This window comes from Ochotona curzoniae, unplaced genomic scaffold (genome assembly GCF_017591425.1).
Source record: "Ochotona curzoniae isolate NIBS_2020 unplaced genomic scaffold, NIBS_Ocur_1.0 scaffold_3208, whole genome shotgun sequence".
NCBI lineage: Eukaryota > Metazoa > Chordata > Mammalia > Lagomorpha > Ochotonidae > Ochotona > Ochotona curzoniae.
In genome coordinates, this window is record NW_024467106.1 from 19,758,346 (window position 1) to 19,776,379 (window position 18,034).

At 43.1% G+C, this 18,034-nt stretch overlaps 1 protein-coding gene across 1 annotated transcript in view; it reads right to left on the bottom strand.

Moving 5' to 3' along the window:
• LOC121172437 (paralemmin-2) overlaps positions 1-18,034 on the bottom strand; it is a 138,898-nt gene that overhangs the window by 43,947 nt on the left and 76,917 nt on the right. Inside the window, exon 3 of the mRNA XM_041004361.1 lies at positions 7,144-7,274. Coding sequence (XP_040860295.1) covers positions 7,144-7,274 — 131 coding nt within the window. The remainder of the gene's footprint in view (positions 1-7,143; positions 7,275-18,034) is intronic.

Genomic DNA, 18,034 nt, shown 5'->3' on the forward strand with positions numbered 1-18,034 from the left:
CAGAAAAATGAAATTGAAATCCACGTTTATTTTGGTTCAAAAAAAAATTCTACTAGTTCACAGAAACTGTATACTATGAATAAGCTATGCGTGGACTTCAAGAAACTTTTTTGCACCAAAATGAATTCATCTTTTAATTGTTTTTTCCCATGGACTTTCTGTAACCCCTTCACCCTCTCTTGGGCCCCCAGGGAGCTGAGGTTAGAGCAGAACACAAAAAAAACAGCTTCTGATGGGCTTTGGCATAGGGAGGAGGTCCTTCAGGGAAGTACAGGGGAGCTGGAAGAGGGGATCGCACATCCAAAGCTCAGGACAAAGAGGGTGCTTATGGCACCCACGACGCTGCAGGTAGCTACTGTCGCAGCCAGGGCTGGATGGACACCGTTGTGGAAGATAGAGCCAGAGAGATGAAAAGAGGTTAGAGTTAGGGTTGGGGCCACGTTAGAGAGGTACAGCCCAGGGGAAAATGTGTACAGGATTTTAAACTGGAGGGTGACATCCTTAAGTGTAAAATTGGAAGCACTTGTCATGAATGGCAGGGTTTTGGTTACAAGGACATAGTGTTAGGGAGTTAGCATCAGTGCATGTAGCAGACAAGTACTGTCTGGACCAGTGTCCTGGAGCTAGAGAAGGACTCACAAAACACGTAAGAAATGAAATAAGTGATGAGCTACAGAGAACAAGAAGGGGGAAAGACTGGATGAAGCCCTGAGCTAAGCCAAGAACAACTGGGCACAAAGTGATGCTTTCCAGTGAGATCAAGAGTGGTGGTTAGGACTCCCTGTGTTTCACTCCAGAGACAGCCTGCATCTGAGAGCCCAGCTCTGCCTCCTACCCTCTGCTACTGAGGACCCTGGGAGGCAGTGATGGCTCCTGGATTGGGCCCCCAGGCTCCACGCCCCTTATCTGGGTGGGGTGCACAGGAGAGACAGGACAGCTAAGAGGGGGGTTGCAGTTGGCAGAATTAGAGGTGAGAAATCCTCTTTCCTCTGCTCTCTTTTTGAACACATCATCCATCACAATGGGAGGTATGAGTCAGGCCTTCTAGAGTTAGGCCAGGCTGTTTGGGCTTATTGCCTCCAACACTGTGAGCTAAACAAATCTCTTCCCTTTATGAGGTACCTGGTTTCAGGTATTTCACTGTAGCAACAGGAAACTAGCAAATACACAGTATCAATGACCACCCGCAAATGGCACAATCTGTGAAAACCATGGAAGAGTCTAACAAGAAATCAGATGTTTCCATTCTGTCAAGAATGAGTAGAAGAGTGTGGCTGACATTGTGGCACAGTACATTAAGCCACTGTCTGCGATGCCAGCATCTCACCTGGGGGCACTGATTTAAGTTCCAGCTTCTCTGCTTCTGATCCATCTCCCCTGTTAGCCACCTCGAGAAAACACCAGGAAATGATCTGAGTGGTGTTACCCATATAGGAGACCTGGATGAATTTCTGGGCTCTTGGTTTCAATCCTGGCTATTACAGCCATCTGGAGAATGAAGTAGCGGATGTAAGGAGTACATCGCTCTCTGACTGATTCACTCACTCACCCACTCTAACTGCCAAGTAAATAAACACATCTTAATAAAAAAAAAGGCAGAGGGGTTAGAAATGATCACATTACAATTTGGAGGGGCTATGCACAGATAGGCACCAAAAAAATTAAATTGCCCAATTCCTTCAATCGCAGCCATTGTTCTGAAGACTGGAAAACTGAAGACATTCCCCACATATGGCTCTAGTCTTGGTGCCTGAACAAAAATTTTCCACTCTTTTCACAATTCTGGACACCTTAAGCCCAATTTACTAGATCAATAATGAGGAGATTATACTGGACCCTATGAAACATGATCCAGCTGACAGGCCTCCCACTACTGTTGCTAAGAAACACACATGGATTCTGGAAATGTGAATGTAATTTATGACTGTTTTTCCCCTTACCTGTGCCAGCTCCTATGCTGACTACAAACCATAAGCACATAAGCTTTCTTTTTTCTTTTCTTAAGCTTTATCTATTTTGTTGGAAAAACAGATTTACAGAGAAGGAGAGACAGAAAAATTCTCTATCTGTGATTTACTTCCCACGAGGCCGCAATGGCTAGAACTGAGCGAATCCAAAGCCAGGACCCAAGAGCCTCCTCCAGGTCACCCATGTGGGTGCAGGGTCTTAGGACCTTGGGTTGTCCTCCACTGCTTTCTCAGGCCACAAGTAGAGAGCTGGATCAGAAGTAGAGCAGCTGGAACATGAAACAGCACCCATGTGGGACCCTGGCACATGCATTGCAAGGATTTAGCCACTGAGCCATTGTGCCATGGGGCCCACGCCGTGTGGAGAGGGGCTGCTCAGCGTTGTCTCAGGAGGGTAGGGTGGGAACCAGAGAGAGGAGGGAACTACAGGGAACACAACTTGCATGCCAAAGCAGGATGCTGCAAATGAGAAGTGTGCTCCCTGTCACTTTCAGCCGTCAAGGAGAAGCTGCGCATCGACTCCCACTCTGCCCGGTCCATTGCACATTCAAGCATCAGAAAGAAGCTGATTCAGGTAACATTTCAGTTATGCATAGTCCTAGATTCTATGGAATTACAAGCTGTCATAAAAATACTGCCTTTGCAAAATGAGCACAGCATTGGATGTCAAAGAAGAAGAAGAAAAGAAACAGGCAACCATTTCTTTTAAACTCAGAATTGATTTACAAGCCTCAGTGCTTAAGAGAGGGCCTGATGTTTCCAAGCAATGGAAATGCTATCGTTCTTCTTTGAGAATTGTACATGTTACCGTCAGACATCTTTTAGGGTTCTGTGTTCCGAAACTACCTTGATGCAAGATTTTCATCTTAATACCAACATTCATAACACCAGCCTTTATAGCAGAGGTTCTCAATCAGAAGCAGTTTTGTCCCCCAGGATTCATTCAGCAATTTTGGACACTTTTCAAATGACCAAGAATGAGGGAGAGGGATGATGTTACTGGAAACCAAGGGATACTGACCAGGGACATTACTACTCCACATACTGCAAAGTGTCAGTCTTCTGCCACAGATAATGACCTGACCCAACAGGCCAGTGGTGTTGCTATGGAGAAATCATGCTCTAGGGACACAGGGAAAAACAGTGACAACAGCACTGCTCTTCCTGATGGTGACTGTACTCGGCCCTTCACAGGGGCACTGCACCTCTCCCCATTGCAAGAACACTGCGCTGTGGGCATTGTGTTTCCCAGTGCACAGGTGATCAAACTCAAGCTCAGGGAGATTATGTAGCTTGGCTATGAGCCTGCAGAGGCCAAACTGGGATCTGGCCAAGTATGGCCGAACTCCAAAGTCCAAGTTGTTCTTCAGGATGCACGCTGACAATCCTTTGAATAATTACGCAGTCCGCAGCAGAAACACAGGCAGCTAAGGAGGTGTCGCCAGGAACCAAGGGCTTGAGCAGGGGGAAGGGAAGCAAGCCTGAAACACCCTTGAACTTCCTGGAGGAGGCAGTTTCATCAGGCTTCTGTTTCAGGAGAATTTAACTCTACATTCTGACCTGTCTCCAAAACTACTTACTTCTACAACTTGATGTATTTCTGCACAGGGACAGACTTGCTCAGAAAAGAGATTTATAGCCAATTTCTCACGCTCAAAACACCTTCAACATATCAAAGCTTAAAGATCCCGGGAGATCTCACACTTGTGAGACAAGGAAACTGGAGACCAGACGGAGTGAGAGAGTTGTCTAGGTCATTCAGTGAATGATCACCCTGGCTATAAAGTTAATTTCATTTTCATTTTACACTTTATGAGATGATCCATCTTTACTGGAATAATTCCAAGGCGTGTGGGGCGGGGAGGGACACATTTTCTGCATCTCTCTTTTAATCAAAGAGTTTGGGACACTTAATTTCAAACACTTGAATAAAATCTGGGATGAAGTTAAAGAGAATCTTAAGAAGGGAAGTGACGAGAGCTGCTGGTTGTAGCAGACGTGAATGAGACAAAGACAGCATTTGAGCGATGTCTAGACATCCCAAGAGCATTAGTGTGAGATCATGTGTGGCCCCCAGGGACCCACTGCATGGCGTTGACATGGACAATGCTTGACAACGAGCCCACATCAGAAACAAGTCCTTAGACTTTCTCATCACACTGCATGGAAAAGAAGATACACTGAAGATGTGGACATCGGGAATTTAAGAAATCGTATGCACAAATTTCTCTTTTAACAATCCCTGTCCTGGGACAAGTGTTTTGTGCCTCAGACCCCACAATGCAGAGCTTGAGTTTGACTATGGCTCTGCTTCCTACTCCAGCTTCCTAACAACACGTATCCTGAAAGGCAGCAGGTACTAGCCCAAATGCTTGAATCCCTTTCACTCACGGGGTAGATTCAAATTCTGTTCTCGGCTCCTGGTTATTGAGGGCATTTGGAGAGTGAACTAGTGGATGGAAGATCTTTCTCTTTGTATCCAGTATCTATGTCCCTCTGCCTTTCATCCTTCTATACAAAATTAAATAATTAAACTCAAAGCCTATTTCAAACTTATTTATCCTACTTGCCTCTGATTTCCACCAAGAACATAATCCTGACATTATTCAGAGAAAAGCAGTATAAAAACATGCTGATCTATTCATCCATTGGGGTGACCAGCTTCTCTTCTTTCCTTCCAATGGCTTTGGTGTCATCACTCCAAAACCATACCACTTCTAATTTTAGCCAGAATCTTGGAAAAATTATAGAGTTTCCTGGCCCATGGGAAAAAAAAAAATCCAGCTTTCTTGTTCTGAATCATGTTTGGTCTGGTAAGCCAAGACTGTTTCTAATCAAGTTCAAATGAAAAGCCGGGCTCAGTCATGGGGTTTATGAAGAGAGAATTTAGGTCCATACCAGAACTACTCTTGACCTGGGGAATCTCCAAAGCAGATTTCAAACTTCTCTGAGTCACAAGAAGACTCAGATCGCAGGTCAGGGTTGTCTTTTTCTAGGAAAGTAAATTTTCTTAGACACATGATTTACTTCCCACTTTCCTTGTCAGGGGGAGTTGGTAGGAACAGAATATCATTTATGGTCTGTCCTTTTCCTATTTACAGTGGTCATTTTTGAACTTGACTGCACAACTGAATTTTCTAGAGTATTTTTCAACAACATGTCCTCCAGGGCTCCTTACTTGAGACACTGAATCTAAGTTTTCCAGAATAAGACCTGCAAACAAATTTTTTTTTTGTTTTTATCTTTTTAAAAGAAGTTTTATTTTATTTATCTCCAAGAGAGAAATCAAGATCTCCCACAGCTTGATTCATTTCCCAAATGACCATAATGAGTGTGGCTAGACCAAGCCCCAGCCCGGAGCCTAGGGTTCCATCTCTGGTCTCCCACAGAAGTGTTCAGTTCCCAAGCATTTGTGCTGCTTTCCTATAATTGATTTGTGCAGCAAATAACATTGCAAAAAATTTGAGAATTAGAACAGTGAATTGGTTCTCTTCTTAAAGATATATAGGGAAATAGAAACAGGGCTAATTGAAAGTTGGCAGGTTTTATTTGAAGACGGCCATGTTCAGAATGGCTCAGACATAAAGAGATTTAGACATGGCTTAAATCCTTATACCATTGACTTCTTCAAAGTTCTAAGTCAGAGCCTGGCACAGTAGCCTAGTGGCTAAAGTCCTCACTGTGCATGCAACGGGGTCCGCTATGGGCATCAGTTCGAGTTCCAGTGGCCCTGCTTCCCATCCTGCCCTCTGCTTGTGGCCTGGGGAAGCAGTCGAGGACAGCCCAAATCCTTGGGACCCTACACCTGGCAAGAGATCTGAGGTGACTTTTGGCTCCTGACTTTGAATCAGCTTGGCTTTGATAAAGATAGAGGATAGATAGAAGATCTTTTTATCTGCCTTTCCAATATAAATAAATAAATCTTTAAAAAAAAATCTAAGTCAGGCTGCTATTATCTTTTCTGTCTCTAAACCAAAGGATCCACCTCCCCGCCCCCCGCCAACCTTAATCTTTTCAAATCCTTTGTGGCTTCTGTCGATATTATCATCTACTCTTTGGATAATACAAATACATTAATTTATACTACAGATAAAAGTCACTGATAATAGTTTAGCCTTCACCCTTTGTACTTTTGTACTCTAAGAAAAAGTGCCTTTCTCTCTCTCTCTCTCTCTCTCTCTCACACACACACACACACACACACACACACACACACACAATCACTTCTACCCCACAAACCTTCTTGGCTGGTCTCTCTCACTAAGCAGTTTAACCAAGCTGTCCCAAACACTCTTGAAAGGACATTAGGACCTTTGTAAAGTGGGGTCACCGGCTGCAGTGTGCCTGCCCTCCCCTTTAGTGACACCAGTGGGCTCCGGGGGTGCTCTGTCTCCACTTGCTCCAGTGTATAAGTGACTGATAAGTGGTTTAGCTATTACCTAGTGTGTCTGAAAGGAGCGCACGGCCTCAGGAAGCAGAGGAGGGTGAGATATCAGGCACAGGTGGTCAGCTGGTTTGGAGGGGTAGATGCCCCTCCCTGCATGCACTCCCTCTACCCCCAGCTCCTTTTTCAGGCCAAGTGTCCTGGGCCGGGAGGGCATCTTGCTCCCATGTGGAAATCCATGCCTTTGCGTCTGTGTGAGCCTGGGTAGCCACTGGCCATGGGCAGCTTACTTCTCTCCCACATTGACATTAAGGTAACACCCTGGCTGAGAACCACAAATCAAGTTCACGCTCGTCAGAGCAGTGAGTGTAGATGCCACACAGTTCATTTTTACAGAAGGGCCCTCACTCAGTACTTCTGCATCCTTCATCTCAGCTCCATGACCTTGGGCTATGGGGTCCCCATTTCTAACTGATTAAATGCAGCAATTCTGAAAACACACCTGCTACGCCAGCATAACAACAGTGAACAAACTTACTCAAGGGGGGAGCAGACTCTGTAGGGGAATTCAGTAAAGGGGCAGGCTGCTCACCACCTCAGTGGCCCATGAAGACATCGCTGCACTGGATTCCACTCTGGTACAATAACATTACTCTGAGTATTAACACGGAACCAGTCAGGGCGAGATTCTAAAGGGAACCGGTAGCTGCGTGGACAAGCGCCCCTAGAGGAACTAGTGGTTATTGCACCGGAAAGCCACAGCTAGGGGTGGTGATGCTGGAAGCTGCTTACCTCTGAATGTTATCTTCCAGCTGCTTGACTCGGAACTCATCCTCCTCAGACTGCCGCCTCCTGGCTTCCTCCTCTTCGGCAGTTCCAGCGGGTACACCCTGCAGCAGCCATTTTTCACGAAGCACTTTGGACTGTGGGAATGAGGGGAGACAAGAGACCTGTTAGTCCACCCCCAAATGCATCTTCAGGGCACAGGGTCAGCTCCACTCATTACCAGTCAGTGTTCACCTGAAGCGTTGCCTTCCGCTCTTCACTGGCTTGCTTCCTACCTCCCTCCAGTCCAACTCCCTAGAGGACCCACTTTCACAGGGATTTATTTCTACCTTTTTACAATTAAAAAAAATTTTTTTTAAGATGCAGAAAAACAGAGCAAATTGTATTAAAAATGTTCATGCAGCCTCACCTAGATTTAACAACCATAAACATTTTGTCAGATTCTCCCATACATCCATTTACCAAAGCACTTAAAAGCAAATTGCAAATAGCATAATATTTCATTCATTAATATTTCAGTACAAGTCTCTAAAGAAAAAAAAAACCCACATTTTCCTATTAAAGTATCATCCCATTATAAAATTTCCTCTCATTACCTCACATCCAGGCCACGTTATTTCTTAAAAGATTAATCGGCTTCATACCTCATCTTAAAAACCCTCAAATGACTCAACCGTTTACCAGCATGATTTCCAAAATCATTAAAATCATGCAGCCCACCTGTGCCAGTGAATCACGCGATTGCGGAAAGGAATAGAAAGGTTTTGCTGGAGATCAGTGGTCTGCAGGGAGCAACGACTGCTTTAAGAAGGGAGATGAAAACAGCTCAAAGGAAAGGAGTGTTGAAATCTCTAAAAACAAGGCGAGGTGGGCGGTTTCCACTTACACAACCCCTGTGTGGCAGACGGCAGTTCTGAATATCTGCAAAGTGGATCCTGTGACTGAGGGCTGAGCCAGCTATGGGCAGGGCAGGCCAGACGTCAGGCGACTGGACCACTGTGAGGCCATAGGGCACCTGGCCAATTCTTCCCAGTAACCAGTGGCCAACTGAAGGGACAACAGGGCAGAGTAACAGTTGAGCTTCCTGGGTCCTTGGCTTTCCTGGCATCACCGCCATGCAAAAACTTTATTAGAATTGTGTTAGGTAGAGTGAGCAACGGGAAAGGCAAGGGTTTGCATAATGAACGAGAGCCAGGGCATGCAAGTGTGGAAGGGATTTCTTGCAGCTTTTAGGACCAAAGGATGCACAAGACAGTGGTTTCTCATTTTTTGTGGGATTGAAGGCTATTTAATATGAAGCCTCCCAAAATGCGTTTTTAGAAATCACTCACATTGGAGGTTGTATTAATTTGCTAATCAGAAATCAGTTGTAAAGTGTGGTGTAATGCAAGTCAATAATTATGTGGTTCTTTATTTTGTTTATATTCTGTTTTTTAAAATAAGAATCCATATGTATGAAAACAGACACATAATATATTATAATTTCTGATATAAAATATAAATTGCAGAGTAGAATCTTTAAAATGTAAAATAAATATAGAAAAAAATCACTCACATTTAGGGCCTGGCATGGTAGCCTAGTGGCTAAATACTTGCCTTGCAACCACCGGGATCCCATATGGGTGCCAGTTCATATCCTGGCCGCTCCATTTCCCATCCAACTCCCTGCTCTTGGTCTGGGAAAGCAGTAGAGGATGATGACCCAGTTGGCCTTGGGACCCTGCACCTGCGTGGAAGACCCAGAAGAAGCTCTTGGCTCCTGCCTTCAGATCTGCTCAGCTTTGGTCATTGTGGCCACTTGGGGATGTGAATCAGCTCCCTGCTTATTGCCTGGGAAAGCAGCAGAGGATGGCCCAAAGCCTTGGGAACTTCCACCCACATGGGAGATCTGGTGGAGACTCCTGGCTCCTAGCTTTGGATCAGCTCAGCTCTGGCCTTTGCAGCCACTTGGTGAGTGAACCAGTTGATGGAAAGATCTTTCTCTCTGTCTCTCCTTCTCTCTAGATCTGCCTTTCCAATAAAAGTTTTAAAAATAAATGAATAAATAAATCTTTTAAAAAATTGCCTACATTTAATAACAATATCATTGTGGAGACCTTGCTGGGTATATGCAAGCATATTACAAGTGACTGAAATTCCTGCCTTCCACAAATGATACTCTGGAAGCAAATCATCTTCAGCATGTGGCCAGATAGGTACGGTGCTTTGACTATAAATCACTCCAGTACAACTCATGGGTTTATTTGATTATTCTTACAGTGTACAAGGAGGCTGGTACACAGCAATTGATATATGATTTCCCAATCATCTGATATAAAGACATGAGTTTGTTCCTAACCAAGGGTTCTTCAAGAGGTTCATGGGAAATGGAGTTAAAACGTAAGTTCATTTTGATGCAAGAAGACATTCAACTCCATGCATAAAAATGACCATCAAAAAGCTTGTGGAAAATGCACGTGATGGAAAAATCTGTGTGGATTTCCATTTTTTTTTGAGGATTCCTTCATTTATCTGAAAGGGAGATGGAGAGATCATCAATCTGTTTGGTTACTACCCAAACGGCCACAGCTGGAGCTCGGTCCAACTGAAACTCAGGAGCCATGAATGCTATTCAGGTCCCCCACATGGATGGCGGGGGTCCAAGCAGCGGAGCCATTTTCTGCTGCTTTCCCAGGTGCATTAGCAGGCAGTGGATTGGAGGCACAGCAGTGGTCTTGACCTGGCACTCAGATATGGGCTATCCTTCCTACAATGAGGGCCCCTGATTCATTTCTTTAAGACCAAAATAAAGTTATCTTCAACTGCATTGTTCCACACAATTTCACATGCACTCTTGTATAAGTGGTTTTCTACTGCACTGTGCTTGTAGACAGAAACCACTCCCTACGCTCCAATTACACATCAATCATGACATGCTACCACCAAGCAAAGTATCAAAAACCATCAATATTTTAAAGTTAGAGGACAGTGATTTATAATAAAAAAAAACACATGCTAAGTTTGCATACACTGTGTTTCTGCTAATTGCTCTGCAGAGCTTCACAAGAGGACCTTTCCATGGCAACATGGCAATCGGTGAGGTAAATCATCAAGACTCAGAACCACTGTTCTTCACAAAGCCATCTCGGTGTCTCTCAGCACATAGTGGCTGTCTTGGTCAATGGACATTATTAAAAGTTAATTTATTTATTTGAAAGGCATTACCAGGTGCATTATCAGGGAGCTGGATCAGAGGCAGGGTAGCTGCGACTCAAACTAGGCTCTCTGTTCTGGGTTGCTGGTGTTTCAAGCATCAGCTTAACTGCTGTGCCACTATGCCAAGTCCCGTCACTGGATATTTTTATATTTTTACTCAGATATTCACACTTTGTAAAATTTCATTTTGTGACACAGTTTCATGGGCTCTGGGATTCCCTCAACCCCTCCCCGTGCCCTCTCCCCATGGTGGATTCCTCCACTTTGTTGTAGTATCATAGTTCAAATCCAGTCATGATTCCTTCATTACAAGTATGTACCATGCATAGAGTCCAGCATCTTATTGTCCAGATAAATTCAACAGTTTCTTGGGGAGACCATCTCTGGTCTGAAAGAAGAGCTGGCAGAATATCAGATATTCACTCTTATGGAAACACATAAGAATGTTTGCAGCAGGAAGAAAACTATTGCTTTATCCTCTTGATCTCCAAATTGACTGTAAGTTTCACCCTTGGAAACCTCAGAATAGAGATTGTGAGAATTCATGTTGCACCAGTGGTTGCCAACCTGGATTCTGGATCAACCTGCATGGTTCTGGCTGGGAGATCTTAGACAGCACCTTAAGGCTCACCAAGTCCGGGGTTTCTCCTTTGTTCAACATGGACAACAACCAGGTGTTGCTACGGGGAGAGACAAGCTCATAGGCTGCAAGCAGGGTCATGCACTTTGTGCCACAGGAATGTGTATTCCTGTTGTTTTCCATCCTGTTTCCTCGCCCTCTTGTCCATTCATCTGAGAAAGAGCAGATGAAAGGATACCTGAGACACCTTCTCCCACATCTGCTGCGAGGTCCACTGGTTCCTCACGCTACGGATTCATTCACAGGTCTTTTACCATGTCCTTGATATTTGACTTTTTGCGTCAGGTCCCCCTCCACACTGCCTGTCTCTTGAAGTATGGGACTACACCTTAATCCCCTTTGCATCTCAAAGCAGGTTCCAGTCAGTGGCTGCACTGGGAAAGCCTTGCTTTTCCTTCATTCTCACCATCTGCAATGAATGGAGGGTCACATGCCCAGAGCTCTCCCTGCACTGAGATGCTCAGCATCCCCCTAGTCCAAGTTACAGATGACAAACACCTTTTAAGGATGTGTGGAGACAGAAATCTGGTCCCCCTCACTGGTAGGCAGGCTGTTCCGGAAAGGCAGCATGGACATCTCTGGCCTTGTTTGCAGCCACACTTTCCTGAAACTCAAGGGCTACTCTAGGAACTGTTCTCTATGCTCTTCCTTACACAGTGCCTCCTGACAACACTGATTTCCAAATGATGGAGTCCAGACATGGGTCATCACCTTCAGCCAAGGCAAGCCGGTGACTCTGGGCACCCATAGTCACAAGACCCTCAAGTTGTCTCCTTTTAATATAGCAGTGACATCACCAAGACCAAGCCTGGCAACAGAACCCAGGGAGAGGAGGAACAGAAAGAGGCAGTGAGCCTCGTCTCCTGGGAGCCCATTTCACAGTGGAGTTCTGACATTAAAAAGATCCTTAAAAAAGCACAATTGATTTTTCACTAGGCTCCAAAGCTATGTTGTCAGAGAAGACCTCAATTCAAATATATTTACATCTGAAGACCCCCCTAACCCCCTCAGGATCCGCTTGTATGGTTCTGGAGACTGGCTGTGTTAGGACCTTGGTAACTAATGGGATAGTCGGAGCACATCCATCTAAAACTAGACTTTCCCCTGCACTGTCCTGGCTTGTATTGGCTCTCTGTATGTTTCACGATTTAATGGCAAGCAGAGCACAGCAGAAGTAGAAAAGCTAAAAATAGAGAAGTTTTTTTTTCTTTTTTGGCCCTTACTGTCCAAATAACACTCATCAAAAAAATGCATCCTAGCTTACAGGTGCTAAGAACTGTTGAAATTTCACCTTGACCAAACACAGTCAGCACAGGAAGAGGCAAATGGAAAGCTGGCAGCTGGACAAATGGAGCCTTGACAGGGGCTCCTGAGACGCAACAGAAACAGTTTCTAAAGTAAATCTGCTCCCTGCTTTATGGGCCTGTCTAGTTTTAGGAAACAAAACCAGAACAGAGCTCCTCCAACTTCAGTTTCTACAAGGATCACAGAAGAGCTTGCCAAGACAGACTCTAGGTCCTCATCCACAAGAATGCTAGCTCTTGAAGTCTGTAGTATGGAATGAGATTTTGCAGTAATTTTTTTTTTCTTTTTAAAGATCTGTTTGAGAGCAGCCATTGTGATGCAGTGTGTTAAGCTGCTGCCCAAGACACTGGCATCCCATAGGGGCCTCAGTTCTTGTCCTAGATGTTCCACTTCCAACCCAGCTACCAGCTAATGGTCTGGGAACAGGATGGAAGATGGTACAAGTGTTCAGGACCTTGTCACCTGCGTGGGAAACCTGGAAGTAGCTCCTGGTTCCTGGTATCAATCTGACCCCCAGCTAGCTGCTAAAGCCATCTTGGGGATTGAACCAGCACGTCAAAGATTTCTGTTTCTCCCTCTCTATCTCTAACTCTTTCAGAGATAAATAAATAAATAAATCTTTTCAAAAATTGTTTCTGAGCAAGCGAGACAGAGAAAGAGAGAGAGAGAGAGAGAGAGAGAGAGAGAGAGAGAGAGAGAGAGAGAGAGAGATCCCGAGTGTTCACAATGACAGAGGCTGGCAGGAGCTGGGGTTTTGATCTGGGTTTCCAAACTAGCCGAGCATTTACCATCGAGAATTTTGAACGCTTAACAAGCTCCCACACCAGGCTGTTATTGATGCTGTTTGAGAACTCCAATCTCAGTGTCTCTGCATACATCAAATGCTTCCAGAATACAACAGCTTTCTCACTGGCTAGACAAACACAGCTCTACAAAACAGAATGGTTCACCCTTTTATAAACTCCCCTCTCTTCCCGCATTCCCTCTTTAGAAGCAGTGGTTCTTCTGTCCCTTTCCTATTTTCCAGCCCTGAGGACACAGGTCTAGAAGACAGGCAAGTCTCTACTTCCATGGACCCTTAGTCTCAATGAACAAAGATGCAAGACAGTGATGCATGCCTTGGAGGAGGCAGGCAGGACAATACAACAACACATTCAGAGAACATACTTCAGGTGGGAAAGCTCTGTCCTGAACTTGAATGCTCTAGTGGAGATCTGAGACTTGGGAGAAGCATTCCAGGTAATAGGACTGGCAAACGTACCAGCCCCATGGTGAGACAGAGTTTAATGTATTAGCAAACTAAAAGAACACCATGGGGAGCTGAACCATTGTTGGGAATGGCAGGGGGCATAAGGAGGGATGGGGAGAAATGATAGAACAAGTTGAAGATGGTAAGTAGGAACCAAATCAGGTAGGATCCTGTAGCCCTAATAGAGAGTTTTGTGGTTATTTTAAGCACAGCATGAGTAAGAACAGATTGTGATGGGAGTAGGATTATTGCAAAGTACAAGTGATGAGAATCTATTGCATCATCATTCAGGTGGCAGAACATATTAGTTTGAAACAGAGGAGAGGCCAAAGACATGGAGCCTACTTTCGGTGTGCTAAGCAGCAGCATAACCTGCTACACAATGCCTGCCCCTCCAATGTCTTTCTGATCAGGTTTCTGTGATTTTCATAAAGTTATACCTAGCAATCATTTTACTATACTTCTGGCTTTCATGGCACTCTTAGTTGAGATTTATCTCCCTCACACTATAAAATATTCACCTGTGAGTTCTTCTTGTACTTTCAGGAGTTTGTTTTTTACTCCAAATCTGTCATTTACCTGAAAGCTGGCTAAAATGAACTCTGGCTGAGTTAGTAAATGATGGCTCGATTCTGGCTAATTTCAATTTTCCAACAGAAAAATGGGTCAAGTTCAGAATGACACAGTGTATTTTCAGTCATTTATTTGGGTCCCTTCTCTCTTTTCCCTCCTTTACCCCGCCAGCATTTTCATTCCCCCTATTTGGCCACCAACAAAAAAGTGGTTTGATCTTGAGATTTGTCATATGATTCATCACACACAAGGAGAAGGCAACCCAAGACTATCAATGAAATCAGATTTCAGCTTCCATTCACATTCTGTATATAGGGTCAGGGAATATAGAATAGAAAGACAAAGAATTAAAGTTCTTTTACACTGTGTAGCATGCTACACAGTATAAATTCAACATTTTAACATTTGAAATGAGCCTTCATACATATGAACATTTGGGAAAGCCTAAAATTAGGGCTACAGCTTCAAGATAGTGACCGACATTGTAGAATGTCGGCAGCAAGTCTCCTGAAGCTCTTTGGCTATTCAGCAAATGACCTTGCTGAACTAACAATAGACATTTCACAGGGATCTCATTTAAATCGTTGATCTTTTTTTTTTTTCATTCAGCTTTCTCAACTTTAAAATATGACGACAATTTTCATAGCTTGGACTAGGAAAAAATTCCCTCCAGAGTTCCCTGTTCATGAATAAGTAATTCAAAGGCAGGTTATGTATTGAAGATATGGTGTGAGCAATTTGATTCTGACAACATTGATTCTGTCAGACAAACCTTTATAAATGTGACAGCCACAAGGGAGTTCACATTGCAAGACATACAGAGTGCCTGCCCTGTGCCAGGACTTGGAACAGACTAGGAAAATATTCAAGTCTCTGACAAGTCAACCACTGGAGCAGGAAGGAAATATTAAATCCAGTCTCCTCTGATGAAATACAGTAGCTGATTTATTTTTTTGAGAACTTATATTATCACAAGTCATATTATAAACACAAGGAAAATAAATCACAGTTTCCATAGATAGAAAGCCACCATGGTTTTCCAAAAGAACACAAATAATGGCTCTTGTCTTGTGAAAAATCACAATATATTGAAAAACCATAGGGATTAAGTAAGAGTGACATAGAGTGACATAGGAACAGGAATGGGCAGGTTAATGGAATAAAAAGAGTCCATGAACAGGGGCCCAAGGGTAAATGAGAAATATATACATATATATTATATAATATGTACATATATAATATATATGATAAAGTAAGCATTTAAGGCAATGAAACAAAGATGAATTAATACATTATGTCTAGACAAGAGACTCATCACCTATACAAAGTAAATTATATTCCTGTCTCCCAACTTATGGGAAAATAAAATCTCAATGGATCAAAACTATGAAGGTTCATAAGTAAGAAACATCATAAGTGGCTCAAGAGACGGTCTTTCCAAGGACGACATTACAGTCAGAAATCACAAAATGAATCATTGCTAGATGTGATTTCATGGAAGATGTAAGCTTAAAATAATCCACACACAAATATCAAAAAGGAAGTAAGGTACTACAATGTCAACATTTACCTGCACACAGCTTCATTTTACCTCCAGGTTACTGAGTCCTGTGAGCGAAGGTTACATATCCTAATTAACAAAGCACATTGGGCTGGGGGGTGGGGAGTCTCCTATGTGTGTTCTACCTGGATGGGGAGTATCAAGTTGATTTTTTCTTTGATTTTTTTGTACTTGTAAATTCATTTTTTAAAAAAATGGTCATATATTCCTTGCTTTTATAACCAGTAAAAATAGTACAGCTATCAACATTTCTTGCTGGTTTTAGTATCTTTTAGAGAATTTTACACCACAAATGTCAGACACTAAATACAGGTAAAGTAATCTGAATTAAATTTGGCCAGAATTTCAAAGTATCATAAGATTTCCTAAACACTGGGGTGTAGTAGCTAATATTTTACCATTCATACTTCAGTCCTCATTGTATTATGGAATTTTCTCATAGCCCATAAACAAGGTAAAGATATCCTGTGAAGCTACCATATACTCTAAAATATTGCAATGAACAAGAATATCAAGCAAACATACAAATGCCAAAATGATTGTCTTACATTTTATTTATTTGCTTTGACAAGTCCAATGAGTCTGTCTAAATAATTAATATCTTATTGCTATGACTAAGTGATAGAATTGTGAAAGAATGATATAAACCCATATGTGAGAGTATCTTAAAAATAGATTGTGAGAATTTTATAAATAATATGAAAACTACATATATATATATATATATACATGTGAAGCTAAATCTAATACTTTTCCATAATCCCTAATAATGAGAATTTTCTACATAGAGAGCAGCTGGGATTTTATACATGAATAAAATAAATATTAATTATTGATCTATTTCCCAGTATCTTCTACCTCAAGAACTTAACAATAATTGCTGTGACACATATCCACATATAGTCTAAATTTTCTGAGGTTCATGAAAATAAACCAAAAGTAAGACTGGTGACAATATCTGGCATATCTTCAAATAAATAAATTATTTCAAAGCTGACATTCGATTAAAAAAGAACAGCATCCCAGGAAGAGTACAGGCATTGGCACCAGACAACCCTGAGGTTTAGTGCTGGATAGCACATTCATGTATGTGAGTAAACCATTTGACCTCAGGTCCTGGAGACTATAAGACTGATCTTGCAGTTACCATTGAGAGTGTGTATTTAAAGTACGAGGTAACATGTTGGGTATTCCAAAAATGGAGACTACTGTTGAGAATGGACAAGAGGATGGCCAGGCTGTGATGCAGCCAATAGAAGATTAATTGACTATCCAAGAAGCTCACGGAGAGGAAATACAACCACTTTCATCCAGGGGCAAGGCCACCAAACCGGGAACTGAAGGAACCCAGAAGAGACTCCTATTCAACCTCAGTCAGCAGCGGGCTGATGTAACTACCCCTTTCTGGTAATGGAAGTGGCCCTATCCCTCCATCAGACACCCATTTCCTTCGATGAGAAGGACTCACTTATTTCAGGGAAGATGTCCTAAATGAAAACCTAGAGCAATGAGGGCCGTTTCACTTGGGACTCATCTGGTCTTTCCATCCACCCTGCCTCTCCAGTGCTCAGAAACTCAGTCACTTCCTCCTGGAGCTGGAGGGGTCCTTCTGGGTACTACCAGACACACATTGCCAACTTTGGAAACTCTGAGCTTTCCTTTTCCACCAGTCAAGGCTAATAACCCACCCTCTTTCTGCCCATATATACAGAAAGATACAATGCACTAGTCTCCCTTAAACGACACTCTCCCCAGTTCTCTCACCCACCACCAGTTATAGCAAGATTACCTTGATCAAAGTGCTGGCTGTACCCTTAGTTAGCCAGTTTCACCAGCCAAGTGAGAATTTTACTAGCAAAATCAGAAACAATGATTTCCTTGCTTCCAAGTCCTTGAAGGAAATTCTGTGCTTCCTCAATGTGAAACTGACTGGGTAGATGGATGAATGACTGGCTGGTTGGAAAGATAGATGGATCAATGGAGGCATAGGTGAAACATGGATAGATGAGATAGAAACAGAATATTGTACTGCTGTGATAGACATCAGCAGTGATTTGCCAGCTAGAATGATGACCAACGGAACAAAAGAAACTTGACTGACATAGCTTCGCTGCTTCACTTTGGATTCAACTAACATAAAAGTCGAGAACTACACTGAGCTTAGAGAGCAGGCAGGTTGTCTAAAAGGAGCCTATCTTATTCATCCTGTCCTGTTATTCAAAAATCTCGCCCTTCTCCAAGAATTTACTTTTGTCTCATAACCAGGGTGAACTGGCTGTGCTCTGAGGCAAAGACCCAGCTCTGTCCAGACGGACCTTGAATAATCTGTTCAGTTCTGTTCTGCATTTTTGAGTCCCCAGTTCTGCAAGAAGAG